The sequence below is a fragment of the Lynx rufus genome, unplaced genomic scaffold, assembly GCF_022079265.1.
Source record: "Lynx rufus isolate CCGP_SWC_20201006 ecotype Redwood Valley unplaced genomic scaffold, mLynRuf1.p SCAF_9, whole genome shotgun sequence".
In the NCBI taxonomy this organism is placed as follows: Eukaryota; Metazoa; Chordata; class Mammalia; order Carnivora; family Felidae; genus Lynx; species Lynx rufus.
This window is the reverse complement of record NW_025814897.1, coordinates 21,421,575-21,440,928: the sequence shown is the minus strand read 5'-3', so window position 1 is coordinate 21,440,928 and position 19,354 is coordinate 21,421,575. Positions and strand designations below refer to the sequence as shown.

At 39.2% G+C, this 19,354-nt stretch overlaps 1 protein-coding gene across 5 annotated transcripts; it reads left to right on the top strand.

Moving 5' to 3' along the window:
• Nucleotides 1-217: 217 nt before the first annotated feature.
• Nucleotides 218-10,034, top strand: LOC124505302 (olfactory receptor 8B3-like). 5 transcript variants are annotated; one of them, XM_047071208.1, is made up of 2 exons: nucleotides 218-228; nucleotides 9,101-10,034. In XM_047071208.1, exons 1-2 carry the CDS (start codon nucleotides 218-220, stop codon nucleotides 10,032-10,034), a joined length of 945 nt encoding a protein of 314 aa, XP_046927164.1. The 5 variants fall into 5 exon arrangements, with proteins under 5 accessions (XP_046927164.1, XP_046927166.1, XP_046927165.1 ...); XM_047071210.1 differs by lacking the exon at nucleotides 218-228 and adding an exon at nucleotides 2,451-2,461; XM_047071209.1 differs by lacking the exon at nucleotides 218-228 and adding an exon at nucleotides 2,788-2,798.
• The last annotated feature ends 9,320 nt before the right edge of the window (nucleotides 10,035-19,354 follow it).

Genomic DNA, 19,354 nt, shown 5'->3' with positions numbered 1-19,354 from the left:
ATATAAGTAGGGCAACTCCAGCTTTCTTTTGACTTCCAGTATCATGATAGCTAGTTCTCCATCCCCTCACTTTCAATCTGAAGGTGTCCTCAGGTCTAAAATGAGTCTCTTGTAGACAGTAAATAGATGGGTCTTGTTTTTTCACCCATTCTGATACCCTATGTCTTTTGGTTGGAGCATTTAGTCCATTTACATTCAGTGTTATTAATGGAAAGCTATGGGTTTAGAGTCATTGTGATGTCTGTAGGTTTCATGCTTGTAGTGATGTCTCTGGTACTTTGTGGTCCTTGCAACATTTCACTCACAGAATCCCCCTTAGGAGTTCTTGTAGGGCTGGTTTAGTGGTGATGAATTCCTTCAGTTTTTGTTTGTTTGTGAAGACCTTTATGCCCCCTTCTATTCTGAATGACAGATTTGCTGGATAAAGGATTCTCGGCTGCATATTTTTTTCTGTTCATTACGTTGAAGATTTCCTGCCATTCCTTTCTGGCTTGCCAAGTTTCAGTAGATAGGTCTGCCACTAGTCTTATGGGTCTCCGTTTGTAAGTTAGAGCATGTTTATCCCTAGCTGCTTTCAGAATTTTCTCTTTATCCTTGTATTTTGCCAGTTTCACTATGATATGTTGTGGAGATCAATTCAAGTTACGTCTTAAGGGAGTTCTCTGTGCCTCTTGGATTTCAATGTCTTTTTCCTTCTGCAGATCAAGGAAGTTCTCAGCTGTGATTTGCTCAAGTACACCTTCAGCCCCTTTCTCTCTCTCTTCCTCTTCTGGAATTCCTATGATATGGATATTGTTCAGTTTGATTGCATCACTTAGTTCTGTAATTCTCCCCTCATACTCCTGGATTTTTTTTATCTCTCTTTTTCTCAGCTTCCCCTTTTTCCATTATTTTATTTTATTTTATTTTTATTTTTTTAAATGTTTGTTTATTTTTGAGAGAGAGATAGAGACAGAGAGACAGACAGAGTGCGAGCAGGAGAGGGGCTGAGGGAGGGGGAGACACAGAATCCGAAGTAGGCTCCAGGCTCTGAGCTGCCAGCATAGAGCCCAACGCAGGGCTTGAATTCACGGACTGTGAGATCATGACCTGAGCTGAAGTTGGATGCTCAACCGACCCAGCCACTCAGTCACCCCCATAATTCTATCTTCTAATTCACCTATATTCTCCTCTGCCTCTTCAACCTGAGTTGTGATCGCCTCCATTTTATTTGCACCTCATTTATAGCATTTTTAGCTCCTCATGACTATTTCTTAGTCCCTTGATCTCTGTAGCAATAGGTTCTCTGCTGTCGTCTATACTTTTTTTCAAGCCCAACGATTAATTTTATGACTATTATCCTAAATTTTTGTTCCATTATATTGCTTAAATCGTTTTTGACCAATTCGTTAGCTGTTGCTACTTCCTGGAGTTTCTTTTGCAGAGAGTTCTTCCAGTTTGTCATTTTGGGTAGTCCCTGGGGTGGCGTGGAACTGCAGAGTACTTCCCCTGTGCTGTCTGGAGTAACTTGTGTTGGTGGGCGGGGCCGCTGTCAGACCTGATGTCTGTCTCCAGCCCACTGCTGGGGCCACCGTCAGACTGGTGTGTACCTTATATTCCCCTCTCCTGGGGGCAGGGCAGTGGAGTGGTGTGACCCCTGTCTGGGCTGCTTGCACAGTGCCAGGGTTGTGATGCTGCTTTGATGGGATCTGACCAAGGACCCATTAGCTGGGGTGGATCTGCAAGGTGCACAGGGGCAGGAGGGGCAGGCTTAGATTGCTTTGCCGTCAGTGGTCCCCTGCAGGAGGGGCCCTGCAGCACTGGGAGGGAGGCAGGCCTGTCGACTTTAATTTTTTTTTTTCAACGTTTATTTATTTTTGGGACAGAGAGAGACAGAGCATGAATGGGGGAGGGGCAGAGAGAGAGGGAGACACAGAATCGGAAACAGGCTCCAGGCTCTGAGCCATCAGCCCAGAGCCTGACGCGGGGCTCGAACTCACAGACCGCGAGATCATGACCTGGCTGAAGTCGGACGCTTAACCGACTGCGCCACCCAGGCGCCCCTGTCGACTTTAATTTTTAAAAATATCTGTGCTTATTGAAAATTTTTGTTGCCAACTCCTTCAAATTTGGGACATAAGAGACAAAAGTAATCCAGGGAACTGACCGTGAGTCTTCAGTCCCCTTACCAGCCTGTCTCCTCCTCTCTACCCTTAATAATCTTATGTTTGTTTTTTATGTAATGTGTAGGGTTTTTAGTTGTAATTGTAGGAGGAATAAGGAAAAAAATATACCGTTTCCTTCTTCTCAAAAGCAAGAGTCCCATTTGGCTCTTTTTAGTATTTTCTATCTCTCTGCTAACATATTTTATTTTATAACGTGTTTTAAAAGATATAATCTGCCTATTTGTAATTTGGGTGCCTGGGTGGCTCAGTCAGTTGACCGTCTGACTCTTGGTTTCAGCTCTGGTCATGATCCCAGGGTTGCCAGATCAAACCCAACATCAGGCTCTGTGCTTATCTGGAGCCTGCTTGGGATTCTCTCTCCCTCTGTCCCTCTTCCCTGCTTGCATGCTCTCTCAAAAACAAAATAAAAACAATAAAAAAAAGTATTTGTGATTGCTTGTGGAAGCAATTTTGTTTACTGTATTAAAATTCTTTTCAAATAGTTGTAACATCTGAGTCATCTCCATATTGGCATCTGTTGGTTCTCTTTTCATCTTCAAGTGGTGGTGGTGGTTCTTGTCATTGATATGATGAATGGTTTTCAGTTGTGCCCTGGACATTTTGTATATTAGTTTGTGAGACTATGGATCTCATGTGGTTTTCTTTTTTAGTGGTCACCTTGCTTAGGTATAGCGTGCAGATTCAGATACTTCTGGATATTCAGACCCTTGCTGAGCCCTGAATGTCCCTCCAATGTCATTGGGTTGCTGACTTGTATCCCCCTCATTACTGACATGTGGGATAAAAATTCAGCTCCCACTGGGGCACCTGGGTGCCTCAGTGGATTAAGCATCTGAATCTTGATTTTGTCTCGGGTCACGATTTCACGGTTTGTGAGTTCAAGCCCCATGTTGGGCTCTTCACTGACAGGGTGGAACCTGCTTGAGGTTCTCTCCATCTCTCTCTGCCCTTGCCCTGCTCATTTTCTCTCTCTCCCTCTCCAGAAAATAAATAAATAAACCTAAAAGAAATTCAACTCCCACTTCAGTTCTTTGGCAGCACCTTAGCTAGAATGGAACAGTTACTGACAGCGCTTCATTGCTGCCGGGTGAGGAGTAGAAGTTTAGTTCCCTGATGAACCCACTGACAGCAGGGGGAATTGGGACTGAGTATGACGACTAGCACTATCTTGTATAGTCTTGTTTCACATCACTGCTGTTGGGTGGGATGGAAACTAGTTCCCCACTTGGCCCCACTGACTCTATACCAGCAGGGAATATAGAGTGCCAATTAGTATCATTTTGTTCAACTTAATTGCTGCTGAGTAGGAAGGGAGTTCAGATTATTGCCCAGTCTTTAACACTGTGCTGGTGGGGGCATCAGGTTGCCACTTCCTATTTCCAGCCAGAGGATAAGCAGTTCAGTCTCCACATGGCCCTGCTGACATCACCCCTGTGAAGGAATCAGAGTACTTCCTGTTACCCTCAAGCAGAGGGTAGAGATGTAGCTCTCTGCTTGGCCCTTCTGACATGGGTTGCTAGGCAGGTTGTCATTTAATTTTTGCCTGTTGTTGGGTGGATATTATAAAAAATGTTTTCTGTTCTACTAGACTACTTCCCCCCCCCCCATTTCTTTGGTTAGAGGAAAGCTTTTTGGGTCTGTCTTTGGTAGTTTGGGGTTGCAGGCTTGTCCAGTGTACCATCAGGGCAAAAAACAACCCAAGGAACTCACCAGCCATATTCCTCAATTCCCCATACTCCATGGAAGTCTGTCTTGTTTTTACCTTTCAATGTCTTCCTATGTTTGTTGTGTTATGCCCAGGGTTTTTTAGTTTAAGAGGGTATAGTAGGGAGCAATGGTGTATTCTATCTTGGCTGGAATCAGATGTCAGTCAACTGAGATTTAAAAAAAAAATTATTCAGGGGCGCCTGGGTGGCGCAGTCGGTTAAGCGTCCGACTTCAGCCAGGTCACGATCTCGCGGTCCGTGAGTTCGAGCCCCGCGTCGGGCTCTGGGCTGATGGCTCAGAGCCTGGAGCCTGTTTCCCATTCTGTGTCTCCCTCTCTCTCTGGCCCTTCCCCGTTCATGCTCTGTCTCTCTCTCTGTCCCAAAAATAAATAAACGTTGAAAAAAAAATTTAAAAAAAAAATTATTCAGTTTCTTAAGTCTGAAATCTGAGAGATCATTCCGCATCAACATATTCAAGTACTCAGAGAATCATTGAGCAGAAATTGAGCTCACACATATCAAGTCAGTGATGCTTCCGATTGCTGCTGAAGTATCTGTAATAAGTAGAGAAGTGAGTTCTAAGCTCAAGGTTTTTATTGATTAAGATAAAACGAGTTCAATAAAGACACGGTAATGAATCTTTCATACAGCTCAATTTCTCTTGAAGAGTTGTCTTTTATTTTAAGATTCTTTTTCATGTTTACTTTTATTTTTGAGAGAGAGAGAGAGAGAAAGAGAGACAGAATGTGAGCGGGGGAGGGACGGAGAGAGGGGGAGACACAGAATCTGAAGCAGGCTCCAGGCTCTGAGGTGTCAGCACAGAGCCTGACGCGGGGCTGGAAGTCACGAACTGTGAGATCACGACCTGAGCCGAAGTTGGATGCTTAACCGACTGAGTCACCCAGGCGCCCCTGCAATCCTTCTTGGTAACATAAACAGTTGACAAATACATATTTTGTAAGTTACATATGTTGTATTCTTATAATAAAATAAGTGTTTTCTCAAATTGTCAAAGACTCCAAAAATTTTTTCTAATATGTTTAAGCCCATGCGATTCAAGGGTCAACTGTAATTATTTTGTTGTTCAAATAGGTCCAGCTTTGCTCCTTCAGAGCTCCCAGGTTGGATAATGTAAACTTTTGCCATGACTCTGTCTTCTTTTTTAAAAGATGCTTCAGGATCATTTTGTGATTTCCCTGGTGCATCCCCAAAATGAATCATTTCTCCAAGGTGCCCAGTTATTATCAGAGAATGTTATTAAGAAACGAAGGTCTGGGTGTTGGATGTGTTCATTTCTTTAAAATAAATTTTCTTTTAATGTTTATTTATTTTTGAGAGAGGGAGACAGCACAAGCAGGGGAAGGGCAGAGAGAGAGAGAGGGAAATACAGAATCTGAAGCCAGCTCCAGGCTCTAAGCTGTCAGCACAGAGCCCAACGCGGGGCTCAAACTCACAAACTGTGAGATCATGACCTTAGCCAAAGTCTGACACTTAACTGACTGAGCTACCCAGGTGCCCCAGATGTGTTCATTTTTACTAGGGTATCACTGCTTCTAGGCCCTCTTAGTGGAGAGAGATAGGAAATACGTGTATGTATTCAAATGCTTGTGTATCTATCTGTCTGTCTGTTATCTATCTATCTATCTACCTATCTTTTTGAATCTATGTATCTTAATATGTGTATTAAGATGTATATTATGTGGTGCTAATCTAGCACCACATAGTTCATTCTAGACTCCCCCTTTTGTATACTTACAACTTCTTTTTTTTTTTTTTTTCAACGTTTATTTATTTTTGGGACAGAGAGAGACAGAGCATGAACGGGGGAGGGGCAGAGAGAGAGGGAGACACAGAATCGGAAACAGGCTCCAGGCTCCGAGCCATCAGCCCAGAGCCCGACGCGGGGCTCGAACTCACGGACCGCGAGATCGTGACCTGGCTGAAGTCGGACGCTTAACCGACTGCGCCACCCAGGCGCCCCTATACTTATAACTTCTTTCTGTGACAGAAACACTGACTATACGTTGCAAGGGTAAAAACAAAAAAACCTGTACATAAACACTGTACCCTGGTTGATAAATTGGTTTCCCAAAGGCGTATGGGTTTGCAACTCTGAAACTCAAATACACATGTACTGAGATTGAATGAATAAGAAATTGTAGCGAATAGAATTTGCATTATGTTCAAATGCCTTTTCCTGACTATTTGATTGTGACTACTAAGGTACACTTTCAGAAAGAGTAATGTTGGTACATACACTGTGTTCTCCCTTGTCTTTGACTGGTTATAAGACCTATTTAAATTCTGGGTGTTTCAGCCACTATTCTTAGAGGAGGGAGAATGAAAGCCTTGACTCAGGTTAGCTTAAAGAGAATTCCTAGTTGAACCAGTCTCAACTGTCATCTGGCTCCTGTCCCGGAAACATTTTCCATGAATAAAACAGATTTAGTTTTGTATCAATACCCAGATTTTTTGTTTTTTTTTTTGAGAGAGAGTGTGAGTGGGGAAGGGGCAGAGGGAGAGAGAAAGAGGGAGAGAGAGAGAATCTTAGGCAGGCTCCACACCTAACACAGAACCTGATGCAGGGCTCAATCCTACGATTATGAGATCATGACCTGAGCTGAAGTCAAGAATCGAAAGCTCAACTGACTAAGCCACCCAGGTGCCTCCCAATACCCAAATCTTAAGTTACTACAGAAGGTTGAATAAATTTGAATTGTAAAATACAGAATACTACCCAGCAATGAAAGGGACAGACCGCTGATACATACAACAGCTGGGATGGACTTCAGGACATGGTACTTAGTGAGAAACACTAATCTCGGAGGTTACATGTTATATGATTTCATTTATTGTTCTCTAAAGGAATCAACTGAAGAGGTGGAGAACAGGTCAGTGGTTGCTGGAAGACAGATGCAGGTGGAAGGGGTTGGGTTTGACTGTAAAGGGGTAGAATAGCTGGTGGAGCAGTCCTGTGTCCTAATGGTGGTGGCGAATCTGTACAAGGGATAAGATTGCATTGATCTCCACACACACACACACACACACACACACACACACACACAGGCACACACAACACAAACTCTCAGTGCATGTAAAACTGCTGAAAGCTGAATAACATCTATAGTCCTAAATTCTACTTAACATTATTGTTCCAAAGTCAGTTTACTGGTTTTGCTATTATACTACAGTTGTTGGAGATGTAGGTAGGAATCTGGAGTTCCAGGAAATCTCTACGTTATTTTTATAATTCTCTGTGAATCTATATTCATTTGAAAGTAAACTTTAGATATCTTCTCACAAGCATAAGGAGAAATTAATATATACTCTGGAATTCTAAAATTGTGTTTTCTTAAGATGGAAACCTATTACCAGTGATTTTTCTTATAGATTTAATTTTAATATGTGGAAAGCAAAGCCATATTGAGTCAGAACAACGCAAAGTAACATTTCATAGAATAATGGGTTGTTATTCTATCAAATAACTTTCTATTTAAACAATAATCTCTGAAAACAAAAGTATCCTTTTGCTGTGTCTATAAAATATACTTAATGATTATTTTAGAATTCTCAAAATATTAAAAAAGCATAATAAATAAACTTTAGGAGATGTGTATAAATTCTGACTAGAACTGGGTTACATAGAATGATAATTAGTGACATTTTCAGTGATGATATTTATATGCATCCTTCTAAGGGACAGCAGAGGACCCTTTCTCCTAAAACCTAGGGAATATGTAATCCCTGTTGGGAAATTAACATTTACGGTTACAATTAGTGTGTAAACTCAGACATCAGATTCTTCCCTGCAGAGTTTATCACGATGGGGAGATCTTAGGGAAGATCTACACCGTATTTCTAATGAGGTCTAAAAGAATTATAAGCCTTAAGCAAAAGCCTTGTGCTCTATGTCATGATGGGTCAGGTGTCACCTATGTGGTTTCCCTTCAAACTCTCTTAGTAAATTTATAACTAGAAGTTTGATCTACTTCTCAGGCTGGCTCCTGGAACATTCAGTCTGGGAGATCTATGCTATTGCTCTTTTGCCAGTAAAGGAAGAAGATCCTGTGACTATCTTTATCTGCTCAGTTGTGACATCATAAAAGCCAGTTCTTACAGGGATGTGGAGGTGAAACTCACGAAGAATCAGCACTGAGTTATCTCAATGGAAGGAGAGTGAGTTATGCAAGTTTCCATTTTTCTCTCACTCTGTTGCTGAAAAATGGGGGAAAGTACTTATTTTGAATAGCAAGAAATTCAGAAGTATGCAGCCCTTAATCCACTGCCTGCATTATTCTTAGCACACCCTTCCTGTGTTGGCTTCATCCTCAGTCTAGTAGCAGGAGAGCTATAGCAGTTCCAAGTGACATGTCCAGAAAATAGAAACATCAGAGGAAAAGATTTGTCTTTTTCCTAAAAATATTTTTTAGCTGACATATGCTATTTCAGCTGAAATACACATACAATAAAGTTTAAATGTCCTAAGTATATAGCTTGCTACATTTTCACAAACCTAACTAATTTAATCAACATCCAAATTATGTTTCTCTTTTGTGCCCTCGTACAAAGAGAAGGAAGCACATCCACCTTCCTTTTACATTCTCTGTCCAGCTAGGATGGAACAAAGGAGAATGTGTAGAAACACCTGATGTATGGTTAAATATAAGTCTTAGGCTACCAAGGGTCTCCTCAATAAGTGTTATCAGTTGACTTTGTAGATTCTTGTGGGAAAGATCTGGAAACCCTGTAGACTCTGACAGACTTCCTTCTAGGAAGCAAAATATCTGAATGATCTCTATTCTAGCAGAAGTTTCTATTTTTTTGTTAGTCATCACTGGGGAACTGAAGTATCTGGTAAGGTAATGGAAATGTGAGTAGGATAACTAGGAAGTGAAGGATCAGATGAGTGGGAGGGAGAGAAGGGGGATACCTCCCTTCTGAGGGTTAGGTGGGTTTAGTCCTCAGCTACTCCATTCTTGTATCTTCTAGTAAAGACAGGAATAGCTGTTTGTCACATACAACTCATGCAACAAAAGACAGAGTGATTTTAATGCCAATGGCTATGTGTGCAGTCCATTTGGACCCTGTGAAGCAAAGGGACTTATTCGATTTCTGCTGGTCTGAGTCTTCTCATAAATAAGAGCATGTAAGGAAGGAGAGAGCTGGGGTCTCTATTAATGGAAGTTTCTTCTGTTCTCACAGATTTCTGAAGAGAAGAATACCGGTTAGAAATGAGTCCTTAGTGACTGAATTTCTTCTTGCTGGCCTAACAGACCGTCCAGAGCTCCAGCAACCCCTCTTCTTCCTGTTTCTGGTGATCTACATTGTCACCATGGTGGGCAACGTTGGCTTGGTCACTCTTATTAGTCTAAATTCTCACCTCCATACCCCCATGTACTACTTCCTCTTCAACCTATCCTTCATTGATCTCTGTTACTCTTCTGTTTTCACCCCCAAGATGCTGATGAACTTTGTATCAAGGGAGAATATCATCTCCTATGTTGGCTGCATGACTCAGCTGTTTTTCTTTCTCTTTTTTGTCATCTCAGAATGCTATATGTTGACCTCAATGGCCTACGATCGCTACGTGGCCATCTGTAATCCGTTGCTGTATAAGGTAACCATGTCCCATCAGGTCTGTGCCTTGCTGACTGTTGCTGCATATATGATGGGGTTTGCTGGAGCCTCTGCCCACACAGGGTGCATGCTCAGACTAACCTTCTGCAGTGTTAATGTCATCAACCATTACCTGTGTGATATTCTTCCTCTCCTCCAACTGTCTTGCAGCAGCACCTATGTCAACGAGGTAGTAGTTCTGATAGTCGTGGGAATTAATATCACAGTACCCAGTTTTACCATCCTGATTTCTTACGTCTTTATCCTCACTAGCATTCTTCATATCAAATCTGCTCAAGGACGATCAAAAGCCTTCAGTACCTGTAGTTCTCACATCATTGCTATTTCTCTTTTCTTTGGCTCGGCAGCATTCATGTATCTTAAATATTCTTCTCCGGGGTCTATGGACGTGGGAAAAATTTCTTCAGTTTTCTACACTAATGTGGTGCCCATGCTTAATCCCTTAATCTACAGTTTGAGAAACAAGGATATCAAAGTTACATTGTGGAAAGCATTGTTTAAAATCCAAAGAAGAAACATGTTCTGATTAGAAATTATAACATAAAGAAATTCAATTTTTATTAAAAAAAATTGTGTATGTATAATTATTTTTGAGAGAGAGACAGACAGAGTGTGAGCAGGGGAGGGGCCAAGAGAGGGGCAGACATAGAATCCAAAGCAGGCTCCAGGCTCTGAGCTGTCAGCACAGAGCCAGATGTGGGGCTCAAACTCACGAACCATGAGCTGAAGTTGGACGCTTAACCGACTGAGCCACCCAGGTACCCCAAGAAATTCAATTTTAAAAATTTTATTATGTTTTTCAAGAGGTTTTGATCATTATCAATGTTGCTTCTGCAGATTGTGTTATCTGTGTTTTAATAGACCCGTCTTAGCATTTCCCTTATAGCTACTTTGTTTCATTGTTTGCTTTTGTATTTCTGTACCTGAAACCAGCTTACTAAATAACTAATAACATGTTTATAAAAAGGAAAAATATACTGGCTATTTTCTTTTCATACTGTTTCTGTCTCTAAGCTATTCTTAATCTGAACAACTATGATAAGCTTCATAAGTCACAGAAAGTTGAATTTACAGTTATCTCTCTTAAACACAGAAGTGCCAAAAACTAAAGAAACATTCTTATTCTTCTCCATATTATTGCTGGTATAGGCAGGAGGATTCAGTGAAATGTGTTCATTACAAACTGTGTATATGGCCTAAAGTATAATCAAGTCCTCTGATATTTTCATTTTGTTCTATTTTCTTACCAACTTTTCCCTTTACCATTCTGTTCTTTCTTGTTCCCATTGAAAAAGGCAAAATGCATTCTGTACACCACCAGCTTTTGAGAGCCTCAAACAGTCTAGTTCATTTAAATTGAAGTGAATACATATATTGCCAAATATAGCATTAATATATATGATTAAAGGAATAATACATATGTATCTCAGGATCCAAATATGGGGGATGATTGGTGTATGACTGGTCTGTTACTTATCACTTAAAGGAAAATAGTGCATATTGGGAGAAACATGTTAAACACTTTTACTTATTTAATGAAGTTCATCATGAAGAAAGGGTATATATTAATGATAATAAACTTTATTTCTAGCAACATTTTGTGACCTTCCTTAAACCTGTCTCATAGTCCATTTGGGCTATTATAATAAAATACCACAGACTTAGTGGCTTACAAACAACAGAAATTTATTTCTAACAGCTCTGGAGGCTGTAAGTCCAAGGTCAGGGTGCCAGCACAAATGGGTGAGAGCAGTTTTTTAGGTCACACACCTCTCATTACATCCTTACATGGTGGCAGGAACTAGTGATTTCTATGGAGATTGATTGATTGATTGATTGACTTAAAGTTTATTTATTTATTTTGAGAGAGAGAGAAAAGAGTGGGAGAGGGACAGAGAGAGGGAGAGAGAGAATCCCAGGGAAGCTCTGCACTGTCAGCACAGAGCCCAGTTCGGGGCTGGACTCATGAACCATGAGATCATGACCTGAGCTGAAGTTAGGAGTTGGATGCTTAACCAGCTGAGCCACCCAGGCACCCCTCTATGGAGCTTCTTTAAAAGGTATAAATCATACTTATGAGAATTCCATTGTCATGAACTAAGCACCTCCCAAAGGCCCCACATTCTAATATCATGTTTGGGGGTTAGGATTTCAACATTTGACCACAGCACTTTGTCTCACCAATAAGAAAATAAATATTTACAGTAGATGCTGTTTCCTTCAATTTTCCTATCTCTCCATGTTTTCTCATTAGTATATTTAGAATTTCAGATACATTGGGAGGGCAAGAAATGCTTGTTGAATTGGATTGTCTTGTTTGAATAACAACAATAATAAATTTATTGCTAAAACAATAATTAATAAAATATAATAAAATAACAATAATAGATAAATAAGAAAGAACACTGGGACATATTTTGTTTTGGGAAGTGGACTGTGGCAGTCATAGAGAGCTCCTCTTCAAGAGAACCAGCTGTGTGGAGAATTGTTGACTAATAGTCTTTAGCTGATACTTCTTTGGATTCACCATCATGTTCAGGCAGAGTCCACGCTCACTCTGAGATGTCCCCAGCCGATGGCTGAGCATGATTGGTCAGACAGGAGCTGGCCAATATCTGTGTAACATGGCGTCTTCTGATAGGCAGTCTTTGCTTAGGGACTTCCTGTCGTCCTAACAGAGAATTTTTAGAACTGCACTGTAGGCTGACATTTTCCTACCCTGTCCTTCCTTCTCTTCCTTCTTTCTTAGGTGTTGAGGTTTCAACCCAGTCTGAAAGCCTTTATCATTGATTCCTCTCCTTCCCATTTTATCCTTCTCAGGCATTTACCACAATAAATGTCTTGCAGGTCTAACTATTCCTTGGCATCTGCTTCTTGGGGAACTTTAGATGACACAGAAGATTTACACTAACTGATTTTACCACTTAGATTTAGGCTCTGGTAATGAGGACAGATTGGTTTTGTTATAAAGATAGATAAATAAGTCATGGTACAGCATAGAAGGTTCAGAGAGAAATCCTTACTTATACAGTCAACTGGTTTTTGACCAAGCAGCAAAGTAAATCCATAGGGATAGGAAAATCTTTTAAGCAAATTGATGCTGGAAATACTATTCATGAGAAAACAATTAAATGACCTCTACCTCACACCATATACAACAATTAATTTTAAATATATCAAACCACACATATAAAGCTTAAAAATAAATCTTCTGGAAGAAAATATAGAAAAGTATGCTGGTGTAGGCACAGATTTCTTAGACATACTCTAGAAAGTACTACATTCAAAAGAAAAAAAAACAAAGACAAAATAAACTTCATTAAAATTAGAACATCTGTTTATCAGAAAACTATTCATAGGCAAGCCACAGACTTGGCAAATGTTTACAATACATATACCTGACAAAGGTATTGTAACCATAATATGTAACAGGTTAAAAATTAAGAGATACCTCAATAATAAAAAGGCCATTTCATAAATGGGCAAATGATTTGAAAGATACATCCCAAAGAAAGGCATGCAAATGGCCAATAAGCACATGGAAATGTGCTTAACTTTCCGTACCTCCTTAGATGCACAGTCAGTAGCTGGACAACACTCCCTTGGCAACTGTATTGCCCTCCCTTGCTTCAGTGCATGGGCTGTGTGTATCCTGAGCAACTTAAGCACTTGTCGGGTTTCCATTCATCCAAACACCGATCCCTTAGAGCCGCTCCTCTGAGATTCCAGAATCTGGTTATTCTTCCTCTTCTATGTGTTCCACCAGTTGTGAAAATGGTTATTTTCTATAGTTTACTAGTCTTTATACTTTTTTGTAGTTTAATATTTTCTGCAGTTTAACAGTCTTTATATTTTTCAATTTTTTTTTCTCTTTCCCCCTTGCAATATCTGTATAAACCCAATTCTTTGTTTTAAATATACTCTATAGGAAGCACATATTATGCCATTTGTTTTTCTGATTGGACCTTGTCTGATACGGGTAACTCATTTTATGTGATTTTGATGGATTGATTTGCTCACGTTAGGAGACATTGTCTTGTCCAGTCAGCACATGCCGAATCTCAATGGCAGTGATTAGTCAGAAATAGGCATTTGACTTGTCTCTTCTGCCATAACTATTAAAAAAACATTTTTCTTTTCTCCCTAGAGTTACTGAGTTGGTAAGATTAAATCTAGGGATTTTGATGGTTCTCTTTTCACTACATGGGGAGAACCCATCTGAGATTAAAACTGAGTAGAATTAAACAGAACAAAAAGTGGGAGGAGAGACATACCCATGAAGGACTTGGTCCTGTACAGCCACACAAGAAGCCATGTGCGTTCTCAATTCACCAATTTCACACACTTCTGTGTTACAGGCTGGCTTATCGAGATAAATTTGACTTGAATTTCTGTCACTTCATTTGAAGGAGTCTTTATGTATGCTTTAGAAAATTGTGTATATCACCTCTACCACACAATTATGTGGTGGTAAAATAAATCAATTTTGGATTCATAGCCATTTAAATATGAATCTTTCTCTGGAAGTTGCTGTTTTGACCTTGCAACAGCAATTAATCCCTCCTGCCTGATTTAGAGGGTGGGTGTAAGGTGACACGAGGGAAGGTGGATAAAGAATCTAGCACTGTGACTGGCTAACAATAACTAATAGTGCTACAAATCTCAGTTTCCTTGGTTATTTCTCTAATATACTGAGAAATCATAGGGTCAAGACCTATACCTCATTCTGTTCATGTTCACTCTGTCTTGTAGTCTAAATGCTCAAAAAATTGTTCAATAAATGAAATGAGCCAGTAAAATCTCTAAAATAAAGAGAAAGTCTATTTATGGAGTTTTAGCCCTCATGTAGCATCTACTTTGGGTGGAATATAACTGATCAAGACCTGGAACATTAAACTCCAGGCTCCAGGTTCCTGTGGACTTAGTGTGATCCTAGAAGTGCAGTGGAGGACTCGGGTTAAAGACAGAAGACAACGTAAGCAACTTGTCTCTATTTCTTCTTGAAATTCACTGATGTGACAGAATGGATTAAAATGGCATTAACTCAGATAATTTATGATTATAGCCATATGTTGGTAGGAATTAGGAATAGAGAGCAAGAAGAGAATGTGCACGAATGTGCAGTGATGAAAGGGGGTAGAAAAGTTCCAAATTCTTATCTTCTGTAGGAGTCCAGGTTAGAAAACTGTTAGAGTAATCTGAATTTGAGATAACGAGAGAATGCAGAAGCTGTGTAAGAGGGAAGGCCAAACCTTTCAAGGAGTTGGATTCTCTGGGACTTGGAGACTGGATAAAGATGGCAAGTGAGAGGAAATTGCTTCAGTTTAGTTTGTAGACTAGTTGTCTTGGATGATGGTGAAAATGATGATCTGGAGGAGGAGCAATGGAAATCGTAAGAAAATGCTAACTTCAGTTTTGGGAACTTTGTGCTTGTGGCACATAATGGACATAAGATAGAGCTTTCTGAGAGGTACTTAAAGAAGAAGTGCATATATATGTAGATATAGATCTACATATGGATCCACATTTCTCAAAATGAGTGATTTTGCCCCCCCCCCCCAGGGACCTGTGCCAATGTCTGGAGAACATTTTGCTGGTCACAACTGGTGCTGGGGATACTACTGGCATCTAATGGGTAGAGGCCAGGGATGCTTTCAACTTATGATATGTAGGATGGTCTCACGATAAAGAATTATCTTGTTCAAAATGTTAATGGTGCCAAGGTTGAAAAACCTTGATATGATTAATATGGATTGGGAACAGGGGAGGGGTACCAACACTTATCAGGCCCCTTTTATGTGTCAGGCATGTTTCTGATACTTTATATGATTTAACCCATTTAATCCTCACAGCAATCCCTATGAGATTGCTCTTTACTAAACTCATTTTATAGATATACATAGGTATAAGTAAATATAAAAGTATACATACAAGGGCCGGAGAAGTTATCACTGCCTTCAGCCTCATAATTAAGGACTTAAAAGCCCAGACTTAAACTCAGTCTCACTTGAGGGCCCACTCCCACTCTCTCAACCACTTTGCTAGAATATCCCTTTACAGGAGTGAGATCCACAAACATGGACAGGGCTAAAGCTATGACGCAGGGCTTGAACTCGTGAACTGCGAGATCATGACCTGAGCCGAAGTTAGACACTTAACCAACTGAGCCACCCCAGCAGCCTAAGAGTGAAGTTTATAGTAATACAGGTCTACCTCAAGAAGCAAGAAAAATCTCAAATAAACAACCCAACCTTACAACTAAAAGAGCTAGAAAAAGAAGAACAAACACAACCCCAAACCAGTAACAGGAAGAAATAAAGATTATAGCAGAGATAAATGAAATAGAAATTAAAAAAAAAATAGAACAGATCAATGAAACCATGAGCTGATTCTTTGAAAAGATCAACAAAAATGATAAACGGTAGCCAGAATAATTTTTTAAAAAGGAGAGAAAGGACTCAAACAAAATCAGAAATGAAAGAAGAGAAATAATGACCAACACCACAGAAATACAAAAGATTATAAGAAAGTATTATGAAAAATTATATGCCAACAAATTGGACAAAGTAGAAGAAATGGAAAAAATTCCTAGAAACTGAAGCTGGAAGAAATAGAAGATTTGAAGAGACCAATTACCAGCAATGAAAAATAATCAATAATAATAAGAAAAACCTTCCCAAAACAAAAGTCCAGAACCAGATATCTGGCTTCACAGGCGTATCCTACTAAACATTTAAAGAAGAGTTAGTACCTTTTCTTCTCAAACTACTCCAAGAAATAGAAGAAGAAACACTTCCAAATTCATTCTACAAGTCCAGCATAAAACTGAAACACAGAAAAAGAGAACTATAGGTTAATATCTCTGATGAGCATAGATGCATAAGTCCTCAACAAGATATTAGCAAACTGAATCCAACAATACATTTAAAAAATCATTCACTATGATCAAGTGGGACTTATTCCTGGGATGCAAGGTGGTTCAGAATTCACAAATCAACCGTCATGATACATCATATCAATAAGAGAAAGGATAAAAATCATATTACCATTTCAATATGGAGAAAAAGCATTTCACAAAGTACAACATGAATTCATGATAAACACCCTCAATAAAGTAACAGCTACCTACAAATCTGTAGTAATCAAATACTACAAATCAAATACTACTGTAGTAATCAAATATACTACATATCTATAGTAATCAAAATAGTATGGTACTGGCACAAGAATAGAAACATAGATCAATAGAGTAGAATAGAGATCCCAGAAATAGATCCATGATTATATGATCAATTAATCTATGATAAAGAGTGCAATAATATGCAATGGAAAAACAGTCTTTTTAACAAATGGGGTTGGGAAAATTGGACAGTTATAGCAAAAAAAAAAAAACCACCTTTCTTACACCATATACAAAAATACACTCAAAATAGATTAAAGACCTAAATGTGAAACCTGAAACCATAAAAATACTAGAAGAGAGTACAGACAATAATTTCTCTAACATTGGCTGTAACAGCATCTTTCTAGATATGTCTCCTGAGGCAAGGGAAACAAAAGTAAACATAAACTATTGGGACTACATAAAAATAAAAAGATTCTGCACAGCAAAGGAAACAATCAACAAAATAAAAAACCCAACCTATTGAATGCAAGAAGACATTTACAAATGATATATCCAATAAGGGGTAAGTATCCAAAATATAAAGGACTTATACAATTCAACACAAAAAAAAACCAAGTAACCCAATTAAAAAATGGGAGAAGACATGAATAGACATTTCTCCAAAGAAGACATACAGATGGTCAATGGACATATGAAAGGATGCTCAACATCACTCATCACCAGGGAAATGCAAATCAAAATCACAATGAAATATCATTCATACCTATCAGAACGGCTAAAATGAACAGCACAAGAAACAACAGGTGTTGGTGAGGATGTGGAGAAAGGGTGACTCTCATGCATTGCTGGTGGGAATGCAAACTGGTGCAGCCACTGTGGAAAACAGTATGGAGGTTCCTCAAAAAGTTAAAAATAGAATTACTATATGATGCAGTAATTCCACTATGGCGTATTTACCCAAAGAATACAAAAACACTAATTTGAAAAGCTCTATGAACCCCTATTATTTATAATAGGTAAAATATGAAAGCAACCCAAGTGTCTATTGATAGATGAAAGAAGAGGCGATATGTATATACAATAGAATTTTACTCAGTCATAAAAAAGGAATGAAATCTTGCTATTTACAACAACATTGATGGATATAGATTGTATAATGCTAAGTTAAATGTCAGTCAGAGAAAGATGAATACCAGAAGATTTCACTCATATGTGGAATTTAAGAAACAAAACAATAAAGAAAAAAAGAGACCAAAAAAACAGACTCTTAACTATAGAGAACAAATTGATAATCTTACCAGGGGGGAGGTGGGTGGGAGTAAGAGTGAAATAAATTAAGGGGATTAAGAGTACATATATCATGGGTGCCTGGATGGCTCAGTCGGTTAAGTGTCTGACTCTTGGTTTTGGCTCAGGTCATGATCTTGCAGTTCATGGGTTCAAGCCCTGCATAGAGCTATTCACTGACAGCACCAATCCTGCTTGGGATTCTCTTTCTCTCTCCCTCTCTCTTCATTTCCCCTTCTCTCTCTCTCTCCCTCCCTCCCTCCCTCTCTCTCCCTCCCTCCCTCCCTCTCTCTCCCTCTCTCTCACACACACACACACATAATAAATAAATAAACATTAAAAAGTACACTTATTGTGATGAACACTGAATAAAATATAGAGTTGTTGAATCAGTATACCTGAAACTAATAAAATTGTACCTTAATTATACTGGAATTTAAAAAATATAAAAAACACCATTAAAAGTGAGAAAGGTATTAACCTTTCTTTTTGGAGGTGACCCAGGAGAGATAACAACTGAATTGAATTACTGCAATATTTGAAATATTTAAGAAAAAGAAATAAGGCTGTAGGTAAACTCTATGGAAAGTTTTCATTTAGGATATGGGAAGAAAGGGAGAAAGAACTTATGCAATAGATTTTCATTAAGAGATGAAGATGATAGAAAGATGGGAGTTTAGTTTTGCCTCTGCCTTGGGGAATGTACAATCCTTAGAGTGAAATGTAAACTTGATTAGCTGTTGAGTCCCTAAAGAACTAAAGAGAGATTGTGGTCCCGAGTGTAAACACAATCAATCCCTTTATTTCTCTTTTGTACATAGACTCTATTCCTTGGGATGGAGACTGAGCAAACATCTACCCTGTTTATAATCAAGTGCACTTTATCATTAAACTCACATTCAGTCTTTTGTGTCTTAAGTAGCAAATGTGATGATAATAAAGACTTTGGTCTCTGCTGCTTGAGAGGACTGAAAGTTATAATCAGAAATTATGATATATAGTCCAGAAATATTTGAAGGGCATATCTGAAATTAAGTATGGGCTAAATCCTCTTAGAATTAAAGAAACCAAGGCCTCAAGAGCCTGAAATTTCCTTTCCAAGACTACAGGGGTAAATACCAAACATAAGGAAGCACTGAGGTTTTCTGGCCTAAGGAGGGTGAGTTTCTGAATTCTGTTTGTATCAATGTCCTTATTGATTTGACATGGAAGTCCAAAAATGTAAGGTAAGCCACTTCCCTCCCCCCCCCCCCCGCCATTTTGTGTAGTCCTAAGACTCAAGTAAAACTGACAGGATAATATGTTTCAGGGGATAAAAGAATGTTCAGAGATCAGAGGGTTCAGGGGATGTAGTATCTCAGTCAGTTCCCTCTCCATGGGTGGAACCCTCAATGTTCTAGATTTATGACGTTTTCTCTGTGACATGGGACAGT